The sequence below is a fragment of the Argopecten irradians genome, chromosome 16 (genome assembly GCF_041381155.1).
Source record: "Argopecten irradians isolate NY chromosome 16, Ai_NY, whole genome shotgun sequence".
In the NCBI taxonomy this organism is placed as follows: Eukaryota; Metazoa; Mollusca; class Bivalvia; order Pectinida; family Pectinidae; genus Argopecten; species Argopecten irradians.
This window is the reverse complement of record NC_091149.1, coordinates 12,072,645-12,091,875: the sequence shown is the minus strand read 5'-3', so window position 1 is coordinate 12,091,875 and position 19,231 is coordinate 12,072,645. Positions and strand designations below refer to the sequence as shown.

At 31.3% G+C, this 19,231-nt stretch overlaps 1 protein-coding gene and 1 long non-coding RNA gene across 3 annotated transcripts in view; one reads left to right on the top strand and one right to left on the bottom strand.

Moving 5' to 3' along the window:
• LOC138310240 (uncharacterized) overlaps nt 1–19,231 on the bottom strand; it is a 44,497-nt gene that overhangs the window by 23,270 nt on the left and 1,996 nt on the right. The gene's annotated exons all lie outside the window — the stretch shown is intronic.
• The window catches only part of LOC138310239 (protein Wnt-1-like), a 43,245-nt gene continuing 39,635 nt past the window's right edge, over nt 15,622–19,231 (top strand). The window contains exon 1 of one of the 2 annotated variants that reach the window (XM_069251361.1): nt 15,622–17,305. In XM_069251361.1, the coding sequence (XP_069107462.1) occupies nt 17,214–17,305 (92 nt within the window). In that variant the 5' untranslated portion in view covers nt 15,622–17,213. The remainder of the gene's footprint in view (nt 17,306–19,231) is intronic. The other variant, XM_069251362.1, reaches the window with a different exon arrangement.

Below are 19,231 nucleotides of genomic sequence, written 5' to 3'. Positions count from 1 at the left end.
AATTTTGCTATACGAGGTGTGAAATTAGTCACAGATGTGACGTTTACGTTTATCGGTTTATTGAGACAATCGTATGACGTCATCATTTTGATTTTGACGTCATTATTACTTGTGCCGCCACAATAGTGTTATTATGAGTATGTCTTACGATATTTATGACATTACCGTATAGCATGATTTGACGGGCCAGTTATGTGATGAATAAGGTTATTGTCATTCTTTCGGTATTTCCTGACTTTACCTACAACATTCATCGTTCATAAAGCGACTAAGACAATATGTTAGAAATAAACCATTACGGGATGCTTATATATAAATAAATATTGATAAAAAAATATCTTTAAAAAGTGTAGATTATTGTGATTTCTAAATTTCATGTAAATTCCTCAATAAAGTTTATCAGATCTTACAATTGCGATATAAAATTTCGTTAATGATTTAGAAACACATGCCTAGGCCTGATGTTGATTAAATGCACCTCGTAACGTACTCATAAACAGACACATCTGTCTGCAGTTTTACAGTCTGGGTCTGATAGCAAATCGTTTGGGAATTAACTATAAAATGTATTAGATAAAAATTCACGATAAACGTTGATTTTGTTTTCTTAACTCACAATGTACATGAATATAGAATTTCCTAGAACAGATCTATCTGCTGCTGTAATCTTGGCGTAGAGGGTTCTTAATGTTTTGTTTTTCGCATCCAACAAATCACCAACTTGTTGATTAATTACAAGTTCAGCGCCAACAGGTAGTGTGTTGCCAGGTAAATATCTAGATGAACATGGCAGTCGTTAGGTGCTAGGATGGTGTTACTTAAAATACATATGGGGATGGAAAATATTTCAACTTTGCTAAGCGGACATCCATCGACCGACTTGTTTTTGAGATTTTTGTTATACTGTAGAATCGGCTGTTTTCGTGAGATGAAAATTGGAATTTGCAGAAACATCCATAGGATCGTAAAATTCTAATGAATAGAAAAATCACATATGCACTATTAGCCAATTCACAAAATTTTAATTCGTTGAAAAATAATGACTTTGCTTGAAGTTAGAATCGTGGTATTTTTTCTCTCACGGCTACTTGGCGTTCCCTATTGCGACTTTCAAAAGTTGAATCGTCTTTCCTCTTTATCTGCAAGAAACTTTTCAATTGAAACACGATTTTCTTGATATTATAAACATCAAATGGGACTGCAGACTATGCCTATATAAGGTTTTTTTTTTTTTAAAAGAGTTCAAATACATAGCGATTTTTGGGACATTTCCTTTCTTTAAAGGATAAGTCAACAAAAGACCACCAGTCTACTACATATACTACACATGTTAAATCATAATTATTATTTAGTCTATATAGGTTTGATTCTAGCCTTAACTTCGTATCGGATCAAATATGATTGTTTTCAGCACTGCATTAATTTATAAAACGGAAATCAACAATGTCGAACAAAGCGTAGCTCATTCTCACAAAAGTTTGGAAACCTTTATGCATATCCCGATGAAATTAGATAGTGACATTTATGCTTATATTCAATTTTTCAAATTACTTGCTTAAATAAGCATACGATTACAATGGTTTTTCAAGATTATTTTTCCAGAATCAATACGTAACGTCGATGTCTCTATAGTGATGTTATAACAAAGACAGTTTTTTTGGCGACATTCTCGGATTTTTTTCGTAGAAATAAAAAAAAAACCAAAAAAAAAAAAACCAAAAACGACCAATTAGATATTCACATTTAGTATAAGAAGAATTGATTGTTGGATATTTGAATTTACAAAATTATGAACGTTTTACTACAAGGAAGATCAAAAGAAAATAATAATAAAAAAACCCCCAAAAAAACAAAAATCAAAACGAGATGGTCCCCACTGGACAAGATTTCGCAACATTTTGTCTCTTAAATACTTACAGTCATTTTGTTACTACAACAGTCATTGAGAAATCCAATATAATAATCAAAGACAATCGACAAGGTGATTAATTTATAACTTCGTGTGATAAGATATATCCAATTGTGTATACATAGTAAAAAATAAGTATATAACTTTATTTGACACTTGTACATGTAACACCACTATTATTACGTCACAGGTAAAATAATTATGTCGTAGTAAAATTATTGCCGTCTCACGATTGACTTAGTAATTGGAATTATAACTTGTCAATTAATTGACAACCACAACACATATCAAGTACAAAAAAATATAAGGTACGTTGTTTGGTTGATTGTTTAAGTCAATATTAATGTTACAAAGTCAATATTAAAGATGCTCCACCGCTGACAGAGCATAAATGATATTCATCATTTGAACAAGAATTGGTGTTTAATCGTGTATATATATGCCTAATTAACACAAAAAATAATATAAAAATAATTTATTTCGCCTTTGGTGCATGCGCAATCATTACTTCATTCCATATAAGATATAGTGCCACGGAATTTTTTCGGGATGCAATTAATTATTTTTCGTATATTTAACTTTAAGTAAAATTAGAAGCTCTAACTTTTCAATGGTGGTAATAGTGTAACGTAAGTAACTTTTGTAACTAAAGAAAAATACTAAATCGTCTGCTCCTGATTTTGATAGTGAAAAAATACCATTTGTCAGCGGTGGAGTCATCTTTAAAGTTACAAAGTCAATATTAAAATTAAAAAGTCAATATTGAAGTTACAAATTCAATATTAAAGCTACAAAGTCAATAATGAAGTTACAAAGTCAATATTAAAGCTACAAAGTCAATATTAAAGTTACAAAGTCAATATTAAAGTTACAAAGTCAATATTAAAGTAACAAAGTCAATATTCAAGCTACAAAGTCAATATTAACGATACAAAGTCAATATTAACGATACAAAGTCAATATTAAAGCTACAAAGTCAATATTAAAGCTACAAAGTCAATATTAAAGTTACAAAGTAATATTAATGTTACAAAGTCAATATTAATGTTAAAAAGTCAATATTAAAGCTACAAAGTCAATATTAAAGTTACAAAGTCAATATTAAAGCTACAAAGTCAATATTAATGTTACAAGCAATATTAAGTCAAAGTCATAATGTTAAAAGTCAATATTAAGGATAAAAAGTCAATATTAAAGCTATAAAGTCAATATTAAAACTACAAAGTCAATATTAAAGCTACAAAGTCAATATTAAAGTTACAAATTCAATATTAAAATTAAAAAGTCAATATTAAAGTTACAAAGTCAATATTAAAGTTACAAAGTCAATACTAAAATCAAAAAGTCAATATTAAAGTTACAAAGTCAATATTAAAGCTACAAAGTCAATATTAATGTTACAAAGTCAATATTAAAGTTACAAAGTCAATATTAAAATTAAAAAGTCAATATTAAAGTTACAAAGTCAATATTAAAGTTACAAAGTCAATACTAAAATTAAAAAGTCAATATTAAAGTTACAAAGTCAATATTAAAGCTACAAAGTCAATATTAATGTTACAAAGTCAATATTAAAGTTACAAAGTCAATAATAAAGTTACAAAGTCAATATTAAAGTTACAAAGTCAATATTAAAGTTACAAAGTCAATATTAAAGTTACAAAGTCAATATTAAAGCTACAAAGTCAATATTAAAGTTACAAAGTCAATATTAATGTTACAAAGTCAATATTAAAGTTACAAAGTCAATATTAAAGCTACAAAGTCAATATTAATGTTACAAAGTCAATATTAAAGATGCTCCACCGCTGACAGAGCATAAATGATATTCATCATTTGAACAAGAATTGGTGTTTAATCGTGTATATATATGCCTAATTAACACAAAAAATAATATAAAATAATTTATTTCGCCTTTGGTGCATGCGCAATCATTACTTCATTCCATATAAGATATAGTGCCACGGAATTTTTTCGGGATGCAATTAATTATTTTTCGTATATTTAACTTTAAGTAAAATTAGAAGCTCTAACTTTTCAATGGTGGTAATAGTGTAACGTAAGTAACTTTTGTAACTAAAGAAAAATACTAAATCGTCTGCTCCTGATTTTGATAGTGAAAAAATACCATTTGTCAGCGGTGGAGCATCTTTAAAGTTACAAAGTCAATATTAAAATTAAAAAGTCAATATTGAAGTTACAAATTCAATATTAAAGCTACAAAGTCAATAATGAAGTTACAAAGTCAATATTAAAGCTACAAAGTCAATATTAAAGTTACAAAGTCAATATTAAAGTTACAAAGTCAATATTAAAGTAACAAAGTCAATATTCAAGCTACAAAGTCAATATTAACGATACAAAGTCAATATTAACGATACAAAGTCAATATTAAAGCTACAAAGTCAATATTAAAGCTACAAAGTCAATATTAAAGTTACAAAGTCAATATTAATGTTACAAAGTCAATATTAATGTTACAAAGTCAATATTAAAGTTACAAAGTCAATATTAAAGTTACAAAGTCAATATTAAAGTTACAAAGTCAATATTAATGTTACAAAGTCAATATTAATGTTACAAAGTCAATATTAAAGTTAAAAAGTCAATATTAAAGTTACAAAGTCAATATTAAAGCTATAAAGCTATAAAGTCAATATTAAAACTACAAAGTCAATATTAAAGCTACAAAGTCAATATTAAAGTTACAAATTCAATATTAAAATTAAAAAGTCAATATTAAAGTTACAAAGTCAATATTAAAGTTACAAAGTCAATACTAAAATCAAAAAGTCAATATTAAAGTTACAAAGTCAATATTAAAGCTACAAAGTCAATATTAAAGTTACAAAGTCAATATTAAAGTTACAAAGTCAATATTAAAATTAAAAAGTCAATATTAAAGTTACAAAGTCAATATTAAAGTTACAAAGTCAATACTAAAATTAAAAAGTCAATATTAAAGTTACAAAGTCAATATTAAAGCTACAAAGTCAATATTAATGTTACAAAGTCAATATTAAAGTTACAAAGTCAATATTAAAGTTACAAAGTCAATATTAAAGTTACAAAGTCAATATTAAAGTTACAAAGTCAATATTAAAGCTACAAAGTCAATATTAAAGTTACAAAGTCAATATTAATGTTACAAAGTCAATATTAAAGTTACAAAGTCAATATTAAAGCTACAAAGTCAATATTAAAGTTACAAAGTCAATATTAAAGCTACAAAGTCAATATTAAAGCTACAAAGTCAATATTAAAGTTACAAAGTCAATATTAAAGTTACAAAGTCAATATTAAAGTTACAAAGTCAATATTAAAGTTACAAAGTCAATATTAAAGTTACAAAGTCAATATTAAAGTTACAAAGTCAATATTAAAGCTACAAAGTCAATATTAAAGCTACAACCTCTACTCTATCTACCCCTCCGCCTTTCTCAACACTGACTCGGAACCGGCTACGGCGGAGAATGTGAACAATAAAACATAATACAATGTAAGTGTTTTATGTAAAAAAGTGCCTTAATTGTTAATTAGCGATAATGAAATTTAGCAATTATAACCATAGGATTAAATGATTTCACGCTATTTCTACACTCAATATGTTGTTCCTTATAACATATTTATATTTACTTGTCACTTCTACTATATAAACTAACCAACGCAAAGTGAAGTATATGACAGTATAACTGACACCCATAACATGACCATTATGACGTCACTATTGTTGACGTGGTGACGTCAACTAATCACTGTCAAAGTGGCTGTTCCATCTCTTGGATTACATCGTCGTTGACAAACGGTTTTCCTGGTCTAGCTTAAACGATGTTAATGCAGAAGCCCTGAAATTAGTTGATAATGTAAATATTATCATTTACATTAAAGCTATCTTTCTATGGCATCTATAGTCTATATAGATGCCAGAGCTTTGAGGACAATCATTTCATAATGCGCTAGCACGCATTATGAAGATTGCCTGTAAAGCTCTAGCATCTCTATAGACCATAGATGCCGTAAGAAGACAGTTTAATGCTTTTAAAAATAGATACCAGATGGTCAAAAATTCGCCTTATATTGTGTTTAAATTCGAGTGCAATAAATACATAACTAATCTACATCAGATATCACAATAAAAATATGATGGATATGAAAATAGTTTATTATTTTCAAATTGCTTATTTGCTCCTTATTTCCCATTTACATTTAATGAGAATAAAGACATACGCTTTATAACACACCACCAAGATTGAGTGTTAAATGGATTGGATCAGAGGAGGTCATCACTTTGTTTGTCTGCGACTTTGAACTTATTAAAAGGAAAACATTGATAGCCGATTCCGGGATACAAGGAACTCTTCTAGGTAGGAGGTAGAAAGCGTTGATTTAGTCATGTGACCGCGAAAACGTTAGGGCACATTTTTCCGTTATGGCGGTGACACTTATAGGCAGAGAATACCAATGTCCGGGTAAAGGTCATAGTCTGTAATACTTGCTCGATAACGGAACTAAGATAAACTGTTATGTTTTGTGTTTCTTTTTTGTTATTGATTTTTGGTAAAATGCACCAAGGTAAGTTATGAAATATTTGTGAGTGAGACGTCAGATACCGCTGATTTCCAACTGCTTAACGACAGCTCCATTTGATGCCGTAATTTACATGTCATTTCCGTATGAAGTGTCTAAATTCAATTTTCGTGCATATTTAGATTAAATTTAATACAATATATTCTGATAATTAATGTTAAATGTTCTATCATGATATGTAATTTTCCACCCGTGTTCAATCATTACATATGCCGCCATTTTGTTTCAAATGTGCCCTAAATTAAGTCACGTGGTGATGAAAGTCACATGACTAAACTGACTGAATGTTGTATCCCGGAATCGGCGTATTACATACGGCTACCATTCCATGTGATATTTTAATGTACGTTTGCTTCATTCAGACTTAAATTATGACCAGAATATTTTTACACAATTTTACATGCTGTTATGAATTTACCATCATAGTTATAGTGTTAAATAATAAATATGAAATACGATGTGTCCTATTGTTACGGTGCCGAGCTGAACGCATAGTGATCACATTTTGTCACCTAAAAGCACGGAAAGTTGCTACTTTATCAATAACCATTAAGATGCTGGATAAAATATATAATGTCTAATTCTTCTTTTTCTTGTTCTTTCTTCTTCTTCCTCTTTCTATCTTTCTTTATTTATTTCTTCTTTCCCTTCTTCTTTTCTTCTTCTTATCTAGTTTTTTCTAAAAACGAAATATCAAAGACAACATATAATATAATCAAAGAATTTATAGATAATAGGCATTTGATGTTTACTACTGTTGTAGTTTTCAACGTTGAGTATAAGGATAGGAACAATAATCTAGGACCTCCATATGTCAAAGCAAACAATGATGACACATATAACAATAATAGGAAGAAGATTAATCCCTCAAAAAATTCTGGATTACTTGGTAAATTGATACGCGCGAAGACTACACGTGTATTAGTAATTCACTGGAGGAAAAGGGACAGGGCAGTCGAATTCTATCATACACCCACTACCTTTCAGAAACAAAAAAAATAATAAGTAAATAAAATTTCTTTAATACAATAATAACATATAGAAATATATATCGAAGGCATAAGATGAGAATACAAAACCAAACAAATGCTTTCATGCCTAATCTATGTTATCAGTGAAGATTTGCCGTCTGACGCCATAATATTCATCTATTGTGCTGTTATTATAACGACGGAGGAGGGAAATAGGCCTAAAGGAGACCGCAGAAACAAATGATTTTCCATAGACGACAATGATAACGTTTGCTACTGTCCAGCTTAAATGAAGTTTTCAAGTCCTGTCATCCATCACTTATTCTGACGAGAGGTATCTAACATAACTGTGAATAAAATTGGTTAAAGACGTACCATCTTGGTAAACATTTATGTCGGGTACCATCTTTTTGTTAAATTTCGCACTAAGACTTGACCACAATTTTCATGAAAATCTTATCTTGATTATATCCACTGTTAGAATTAGACTTTAAAGAATTCTAAAATTTCGATTTTTTTACATGATTATTCTCTACATATAATGACCACACATAAATTATATGAAACTAAAATACGTTTGCTGTAGATTTGTTTGACATCAATGTGCTAACAGCTTATCCAAGTAAATGACTGGTAAAGGTTACCCTTGCAAACCGTTTTATATGTTAAACCGAAAATCCTCCATAATTTATTACGGAGATGTATTCGGTCCACTTTACATTTAATTTCCATGCTATTGTTGACACTTGGGGAAGTCACACCAGCTCTAAGTTGTCTTTAAATAGTTGCGGTATAGTGCGATGACCAATTTGTAATATTTGTGATATAGTTGCATCGATTTGCTCACCGTCTCTGATATAAACTAGCGGACGACTTTTGGCAAGGTTTTCTTATAAAAGAGATAAGAGAAGTGAGGCGGAGACTCGGTAACGGAAAACACACTACATTATCTTCATGATTGCTTTTATCTTACCTTCCGGAATTTGATTTTTGTCACTGACTAAGGAATAATCACTATTTATGTCCGAATGGTGACAGGCATTGTTGAATCTGTTCGACATTAGTATATTTATGACACATAGTCGTGATTTTAACAAGTTTAATCACATAGCACTTGAGGTTCCATTCACGAAAAGTTTCGGATATTCATTTTGACATTCTCCTGTGTGGTATTATTTATTTTGGTAGAGGTATGCCACTTTAGAGCTTATATATTATTTTATTACAATTCATATGTTATTTTATTTGATATAAATGTATAATTCATTTGTCAATTAGTTGACCACTCGATATCCACTTTTCTGTCAGTGCTTTTCATATACTGACCGCAGGTCGGTGATTTTTTTCTTTGCGAGCCACACCCAAAATACATAGAAAACACTGAAAGACAAAATGTTGTCAAAAGTGTATCAATCTGCATTATAACTCATATTTTTGTTAGCCATCTTATCTAACACATATTCTACCAAGAAAAGTTGACAAAAGAAAATCCGGTTAATGACAAATCACAACTCAAGTGTGTCCTACTGGACAACGAATCATAGAAACTAAAATAAAACGAAATTTTGCCTAGGGGAGATATTAAACTACGCATCTATACAAGACATCAATTGTTTTGACGAAAAAAGGACAATGAAACAATATTAGTTGTTGTTTCATTCCATCATGTTAAAAGGTCTGCTCACAATATGACCCTATATCAACAATAATCTTTGATTATTTTATGTCATTGTGTCAATGTATTAATAGGTGTTTAAGATGAAAATCCAAGAAAACATATTTAGGCGACTTGAATACATCAAGTGTAAGTTATGACGGAGCATTTCTTTATAAATATTTTCTGCCTCCAGTTTCAGTGCAAAATTAGTGTGTACGATGAAGTAATAATGAGAGATGGTGAATAACATTGTTATTATCCGAAAAGATTGGTTGGCAGAAGAACAAAATGAAGGTCTTCCATTGGTTAGAATTGAAACTTTGTCAAATTGATTTGAAAATTTCTGCATAGTGCTTATGTGGTATACTGAATATCATGGTTACTCTTTTGAAAGAATTGGTTACCAAGGTAACAGAATGATGAAATTGGTTAAATTTAGATTTTGCCCGATAAAGAAAGAAAATGTTGTGTTCTGCAATATCGTTCACATTTTACACTGTTTTTAGTTATTGAAATGTGATTTATTTATATATGTTTTCATATAATCATACTTAAGGCAAAAAACCAAGAATTTTACATTGCAAACAAATCTGTGTTTAATTTACTGTATAGGCTTCAAAAACAAAAATTCGTCACACCATTTTTTATAAGTGTATTACTGAGGAAAATTACAATGTCAAAATTCCCGCCACTTATGTGAGTGATATATGGATTTGCATAGTGATAATATATATCTGTTTTCTTTCTTCAAATCTTTGTCCAATTGTATTAAATTGCTTGTTTTTCCGTTGCAAGATAAAACGGGAATTAAGGGTAGCAGAACATCGGTATTGAATTCTTTCCTTTGGAGGACACATATTTCAATTTAAAGAAATGCAAATTTACCTTTGATAGGAGCATCCCACCATGTCAAAAATGTCTTTGTTTCTTTGGAATGCGTGCAAAGTCATGAAATGACAACTGTCCTTCAAAGTAAATGTAAACTTCCCAGTGAACCGGACCTTCTAAGTGTGAAACCCCTCCGTGAATTACTTAGTTGTTAGCTCATACAATCAGATAATTTTGTCGCGTGTGGCCTCCTTGACCTTTGACATCAATTGGGGTCATGAGATCACGTAATCGTATCTAATCTGCTGTTATAGCCTGGCTATTTAGTAGTATGAGTCAACCTGAGGCCGATAGCAAGAATTATCCGATAGGGGAAATCTTTACTCACTAGAAATGTATAATCAACTCTGTAATCTGTTTGTATTAATATAACTCTGACAACAGAAATTAATTACATTTTTATTTCAAAAAGCATTCAACACATTTTTATCACAAGTTACATTTAAAATTATATCTGTTTATTTAAAATAACTACAACAATTGGGAAAATAATAATTTCGAAAGTTGAAAATCATTGAACAGTTCCAACAAACTAAAAGGAAAATAATTTTAAAGACTCAATCACCTTATCATCACTCATTTTAGTTCAAACTATATCTGCATAATCAAAATAACTGCAAACACTAAATACTTTTTTACCAATATTTTATTGGAAAAATAATTTCAATTTTTGAACTTTATAGCAAATATGCTTTAAAAGTTCTTTGGAAATAAGACATGGTTCATAGAAGTAGCTAGATTATTTTGTTCATCAACGATATCTACCTCCCAAACCTAGGTCACAACGACAATTAGGCATTCAAATGTATGTTATATACCAATAATACTACGATAGGTACGCTTGCAATGTAGCCGCGAGTAACAGCGACATTCAACAATATAATAAATCTAGGTCACTGCGACTTATATAATACATACAAGCAATTAGGTAACAGTGACACCAGCAACATCTTTGATTATGTCCTTTCATCATTTAAAAGTCTAAACTGTGATGTGCAAACATGATATTAATAATGATATGCGATCGAGAGAATTAAAAGTTATGGATGCCTGAGGGAGAACGAAAACGACAAGCTAAGTGGAACATTATAGTTAATGTAAGGTTAGGGAACCACACATCTGATTATCCATGTTTTGTAAATTAAATTGACTTTAGTGTTATCGAGATAAGTTCCATCGATATACCTGAACTTTGAGGAATTATATTATTCAAATCATCTATCGAAAGGCATAACCTATGTTAGAGGGATCTTAACTTTCCTTTAAAATTCCGTTATGCTTTATATTGAAGAATTTTAATTTAATGAATTCTTTAAAGTTAAAAAAAATATGTATGAAATTGGGTTCTGAGTGTCACATGTAAAATACTAATACTGGAGTACCATAACCCGGATGATTGTGGTTTGATGTATTCTGTACGAATTTTTGTATGTAACTACGTCTGTTGTAGATTTCAAATAAACGGCGTCGACGTCGAACAAGTTGCGTTTCTACCGGGTCATCATATTCCAGAATATAAGTCCAAATCAACTTGCTTTATATAGTTATACCTAGAAGCTGTCGTCCGGATTATCGGACGCGTAATAAGAGAAAGAATATAATTGGGCCCCATTGATGTTGTACCATGAATGTGTCATCTTATCTGCATGAACCTGTGCAACACAGCCAATACTATATCCCATTCATGTGCGTGTTTATATTTTTGTCTCGATCCACTCAATGACCCACAAAAGAGGGTATCACGGAATCAACCCACCGCCCTAACCGCAAACGGGCGAGTTATAAAAGCAAATAAATACGCAAAATGTATAAAACAATTCTCAAGTATAATACTATTGGTGTTCTGCAGTAGGCATAAGCTTACAGGCGTCTTCGATTACTGTAAAATAACTTGTTTTCGGTGGGACTTAATCTCACGTTTTCATGCTTCACGACCTTTTGCGGTAATTTAGTTTAGCGTTCCTATGCTAGTTCACTTTATTTCTACTGCACACGCGGACATGCATTTTCGCGGCCATACAATTTCGCAATATTTCGTGGGAATCGCAACATTTGCGTTAAAATTGCATGCGAACATTAGTTTTATGGATTATTGTTTTAAAAAGGGACAATTTAGTCAGGCTAATTCGGTTACAAAACAAAGAAGCAAAATATGGCATAATTAATGTATTGTTCTATATTCCTTACGAAAACAAAAAGTTGCATTACTCCGCGAGCAAGGGCCATTACAATGTGTAATGGCGGACGGCAAGCAGATTTCACATACATTTCACCACCATGGGCTTTTATGGCATATCACTGTAAAACCGACAAATGTAATTTCAATAAGAACTAGATTGTTTCCGATATACCTCCAAATTTTAATGTCCTCTTAGACTATATTGTCCATTTAAATCAATATCAAGATCAAGCTGTTTTGATCAATTCGAAAAAGATAAAAAAAATCACTGTATTATTATTGTTTTTAATTTTGAAATAAAACAGTATCGTTATCAATAAAATATATTAAAAATTATCGAATTCAGAAACGTACAAAGAAAATAGTTGTAGTGATGAATTGACCTTGAAGGTCACGAACACATGGGGATATGTGATCATTAAATCGTTCTAATTTGATATGTTGGAACTATTTGTCCATTTCAAAGTATTTTATTGACAGGAAAAGTACAAATGCCTTTGTTATACAGAATCAGACAACAGGCCAGGTCCACTTTTTTTCTCCGATAAAACCCTATTAAAATACATATGTAATACAAAATGATTTAAAAATCATTTGATTGTAAGATGGTAAAAAATTAACATTGCATTCTTTATAAAACTACGCTTATTTTCCTGCAATTTATCAAATTGAACATTTACATTTTCTTAACTTTTTTTCTTTTAACTAAGTGGTATTTTTCGATCTGAATCGATAATTTGTCTGGTAAACTCTTGATCTCGTGTTTGAGGACTTCAATAAATAGGAACGTTGTGGTACTCCTAATATTAAATACGACTAAAACCCGATACGTCATTGAAAGAATAATGCTGTTGCCATGACTACATAGATAATAAAACAAAAAGGAAAAATGCTCGAAGATAGACGTGTAGATAGTGTAGTTCATTGTATTTCCGAGGGCTTATTCATTTTCGCAAACTTCAATGCCCGCGAATACAATAGTACGAATGACAAATAAGGTTACCTACATAGTAAGTTTGCGACTAGTTGGCGTGTGGAATACTCACCACATGATGTTATAAGTGGAAATGTATCTCATAAAGTTATATTTTCACATGGTAAATCATTCTACAAGTTCTAAAATATAATGTTGAAGACTATAATGATATGATGGTTCTTTATAATAAGTTGTCATCCTTACGAGATCATTTCAATTCATACAGTTTTATGTGGAGCAAGTATAAAAATATTGCTACAAGCTATTGACAAATACGCGAACATTTTGTCTCTACGAATTAGTATTAAAGATCACATCGCGAATTTGAATTTTTTCATTGTAAATATTAACAATTATTCATTATGATGATGGGCGAATATATCTTATACCGTATAGCCTGATATTTTCGCGGGGATGATATTTTCGCGATTTCACGGCACATTGCTATGGTCGCGAAAATTTTATCCGTGAATAATGAACAATGGTTGAATGATATCTACCTTTAAATTCCATATCGCCGATATTTAAAACTGCTGAAATATTATTTTCTCGCTCTTAGATCATACCAAAAAAATTTTGGTCCGCGAAAATAACCATCTAAACGGTATTTGGTAGGAGGATCACAGGAAACACGGGTGAGGAAGTGTGTTAACCAAGCTTATCACCATGTTTCGATTCGTTAAGCGGACATTTTGCCGGTATCGTATGAAGTCAAGGTGTACGGAGATTGATAGGTAAATGACAACCTGTCAAACAGACGTTACAATCCACGCACGAGAAGAATCGAAATAGCCGATTTATCAAACAACTGAAATAGAAAAATTAAAAATCAATTAAAACAGAAACAAACGCGTGATTCATTATGCTTTGTTAGGATCGGACTAAAACTTAATTTACCGTTAACAAGATTTTTTTTTATATTATTTGTAATTTGATGTGCACATTTTAGAAAATAAATTTTCGGTACAATGCACACAGATACGTGAATATTATATTTATCGTTGTATTTTCGTGTCCCGTATACATTATAAATTTGGTAGTTTTTGGTAATTGTAAAATTTTGTTATTGATATTAATAGTATGTTATAGATAAGAAGGAAGCTATCATACTAATAGCATTGACTTGTCAGTGGCAGATAATTTTGGCACAGACCGATTGGAAGATATCTACACGGGTCAGAGATATGACATGTGATCTCTGTTTAAGGAGCTACCTCAACAATTACAACACACAGGCTACTTAGTACAACTCGAAACTGCATTCAATACACTGGTACAATGGTTTTATCTGCTTCAATCGTCGAGAGGAAGAAAAAGCTAGGTATTTGAAAAAGGACTGTGAGGTGGTTATTTAGCGCAATTACGACGGATTGGGTTGACCAAAGGAAACCTGGAATTCAGGCAAGACTTCAAAATCTAGTTTTAAACTTTCAGTCGGACAACAAAGGGCTTAAAAGGTCCACAACGTATTTTAGTGTACTATTGAAGATTTTTCACACCGGAGAATTTTAATGGGATCCGAAACAAAGTAATATTGAATCAAGACGTCACTGGAAGGCAAGACTGTGTTACAGAAGAAGGGAGTTTATTTTATTGACAGTATTCTATAATTTGATTAAAAGGGATAGCTGAAGAGGAGATAGAAGGATGTAAATTAGTTTAAATCACAATAGATTTATTTGATGTTAAAATAAGTAATTAAATCATTCAGATTGATATTTCATAAATATACAATATACAGCATATTATGCACACCGAAAAAATATTATGTAGGTCGTGTACTCGGCAAATACAGAAATAAACTAAAATAATATCTGAATATCATAATGACTTTACAAATCTAGAATTTCTGAATGACACTTGTAGTGTAAGATAAAAAATCAAAAAGGTTGTTAATATGCTAGAAAAGTAATGCATTTTCTATTGAAATTAAAGAGACATTAGGTTGTATAACGTTACAGGAAGATAGCAGACTATTCCATATCTGATCGAGAAACACACATATAGATATATCTGTAGTGGAGTGGAATTATTTAAATATTGAATTTATTCCATATATCAACAAAGATAGGATAATATAAGTATATATCATTGTTTCTATTTATGGAAACAGTCTTATCATATAAGAAAGTGTATGCGTTGTTCAGATTCAGAGGAACATTTAGTTTTTTTATGTATACAATTTTTAAAGCAATGATTTCAACGGTCTGCTGACTATTACTTGACAACAATTTAAATAATTCACACATTTATATATGTATATATATGGATGTATATTATATGAATTTTTATACATTAGCTTACGAATACACGTATTGTAATAAATAGTTTTCAACGCATTTTTGAGGAATGTACAATGACAGGCTTTAAGCTACCCGGAGAATGCCGGGGTATTTAATGTACCCCAGTTTATAACTCAATCGTCGATGGTGTCTGGAAATTAAATCTCTAAGTCACCGACAAGCCCTGAAACCATTGTCCGGTGAATTTATGGTGGGGCAGTTTGCACCTATTAGAGGAATTCATTGTTCGGAATATGTGATGGGACTCGTCTCGGCTGTGGGACAAATTAGCCTGTCTTCGCAAATTACACTCCTACCGGAGGTAGACTCGATTTCAGGAAAGTGATAGTTCCAAGGCCATAATTCGTAAATTCAAAGACATAAAAATCTGTTTTAATGGCTAGAGGATTGAAAATGACGGTGTCACGGCCATTAATTTGGATTAACGCCAGAACACCTGACCAATGTGACGTAGACGGTGGTCAACAGACTCCGGACGCGTGTGTATGATAAATGTGGTCCACGTGACCCCTTCGGTTACATGGTATATCCAGTATACTACAATTAGAACTCTGGAAAACATTTAATTGATTTTAAACTCAGCGTTTAACAGTCGGACGTAAACACTTTCATCTAACTTTCGCTATCCATGTGACACCCGGTACATGTCTAGCCAGCCAACCATACTACCACAACGTACTTTATAATGATACGAGGCTATATACCTAGGAAATCCTATCTGATATGTTCGGGAGTATTGGTGGATAGCTGATCTCTAGTCCGGTGACTTTCCCTGTGCTTCCGAGGGTATACGATTCGATATGCTGGTCGAACAGACCCCGCCGGCTGTCAGTCAATTGCGAGAGGGCGGCCCTTAACTATTTGTAATGCCCTACTCGAACGGTCCCGATGGGACGGTACGAAATGGACTGACGATTATCAAAGTTGTATATAAATTTCCATGATGTCATCAGCATCATTACACTGTGAAGAAAAAAATACGATAGTTGTGGTCTACCTAAAGAATTCACTTGAGTAGAAGTGATGAAAGTGATTATGTATATATAGTGAAACTTTTGGAGTCTTTCAGCACGTGGAGCGTTGGAGTATAGACTGTAAAACGTGTGCGGTGTGTGGGTTTTGTTAAGTTCAAAAAGAAACAGATATGATTTTATCACGAAAATGTATAACAGAGTTATTTTCTCATAATATGACGGAAAGCTGAGAAAGCAGGCGGACAAGACTAGTCTGCAGTAAGGGAAATCATTTGGCAATTTAAATGAAGGAGTTTTGATACATTTTTTAAAAAATCGCTTAGCTGTAATAACGGGCGTATTGTAGTATAATTCGTCAGTGATATATTGTGCCATATTGGAGGTTGAATGAGGATAGTTAAAGAAGATTCGCCGGCTAGACGACTATAGGTGTAAACGTCCTGATTACCGACACACAATTATCACATCTCTTCTAGTACCTACTCATCATTCCATTGTCTACCCTAGACGGGAATTGATAACTTAACCACCACAGATCATTTACATACGCAGAGTGACCGGAACTGGCTACCTAATTAACACCTGCAAGTTTAATTATATCACCCGAGGCACTGGACAGAGGTGCTAAGTCGTTTGTCCTTTTCAAATATGACTTGACCAACACGTCTGAATTGCACGTGGCGGAAAGGGGACGGAGTTGGGCGAAGGATATCGACATGTAAGGTCCAAACTGGCCAACTTATTGGCGTGTGGCAACAAGGGATATAAGATGCGAGACCTTTTATTTACTATTTTTGTTTTAGCAGCAGCTTTTCATTTTGGGCAGGGCAAGAAAACGAAATTAAAAGGCACAAAGTGGTGGTAAGTACTACATAGTTGTATAGAGTATTGCACAATATATTGATATAGTATTACACATTATTGGTTATAAATAAATAAATCATTTAAATTTCATATAGAAATAATAATAAATGACAATACATAATATAGTAAGTATATACTGTAAAATAATAGTATAAAATGCATATCATGACATATGGCATGGTATCGACAAAGTTATAAAATTAATACTATCAAATAATAATATTCTATAATATGATAAATAAATAAGTAAAAGAACCACATCATATACTATCAAAAAATAGTTAATTATTACATTTAATATTTATCATCGGTATGATGTGATGTGTAAAGTTGTTATACTGACATAAGCATACGTGTCACCTAATGATAATCATATTAATATATCTTACACGTTATAACATAATATATGATAAACATATATCATGGCCGCACTTAGAATTCAACTGTATAGAAAAACTGATCATCATAATACTGTATGTTAAACCCATAATATTTATATCGTACTACAATAAATATTTACAATGATTAGCACCAAATTCCCGGCTATATTGTAAAACGCTTTACATATATAGGTACATGAACAAATGTAAATTACCGAAATACTTTGTACTTTGTAAGAAACACGTGAATCCTAATAATAATGAAGAGACTACACTGTGAATGACAGAAATAATCAAAATGATTTATTACATTTCAATATCAAATCTATACTGTTTACCGTGATATTTGTATGATACAGAAAATACCAATACATCAATACTTTAATTTTGTATTGAAAATCGTTCATTGTGAAGTAATTATTTTCGTATTAATTATGTTAATCAGATAGGACTAGATACCAATGGGAAAGATAATCCTTAATTGGGAATCAGTGTATCTCAATGTATCGGTCTATACTAACAATACATTTCTACTGTTCACAACACAGCAACAACGACATGTTTACAAGCAGAAAAAAACAGCGAATTCTAACATGTATTTTATCATTGGCGTTCCCTTGAGCTCAGATACTAGGATAGATTTTCGGATAAACTAATAAACAAAATGTGAATTGTTATCAGGGACTTGCAGACTAATTCGAATTGATTAATTTTCATATCAGTCCTGAAAGATAATTACCGTTAGAAGATGGTTGACGTAAGTAATTAGCGGGAAGGCGAAGAGAGTTTATTTAATTTAAATGTGAAAAAATTAGGTCACCAGCGCAACCTTCAATGCTTTTCTAAATGAACCGTGTTGATCAGAAATATCTGCAGCTACATTTGATATAACACAGAATTAAACGTTCATCAACTGCCGTAACTACATGTTATATTAGCATACTAAACATCAACAATAAATACTGCCTTAGGTTTCTCTGACCAAAATCTTAATATGTTAATTTTCAAATCACATTCAAAGTAAAACCTGAGTCTCTCTACTCTAACCATTAAAGCAAAGGGACCTATATCATCAACATTTTGACCATAATCATATATAAACAAGACGAAATCAGTATTACCATGATAAGAAAATCTCCGTCTAACATATGTTACGGGCTACAGTTAGTATGGACTAAGCAGATTTTAGAGATCAGCTCTAGTACAAAGGATCATGTCGTAATATTGTGACCGATAATTCAATGGGAAATATGAAATCGTACGATTTTAACTATTGGTGATGTTAAGATCGATAACTGAGAATTTAATAATAACAAAATATCAAGGAAACTCGAGAAAACTAAATATATATATATAGATATTTCATATTATTAATTTCGAATAATACCAGGTACATATTGCGAATTAAAATAGATTTGACGATTAGCATTACAAGGAACGGTTCAACCACAGTAAATTTCTGAGAAAAAATAATGAAACGTAAACGGAAGAACCAATTACAAGGGAATAGCATATGTCCAGTTTAGAGAGGATCGTGACATTA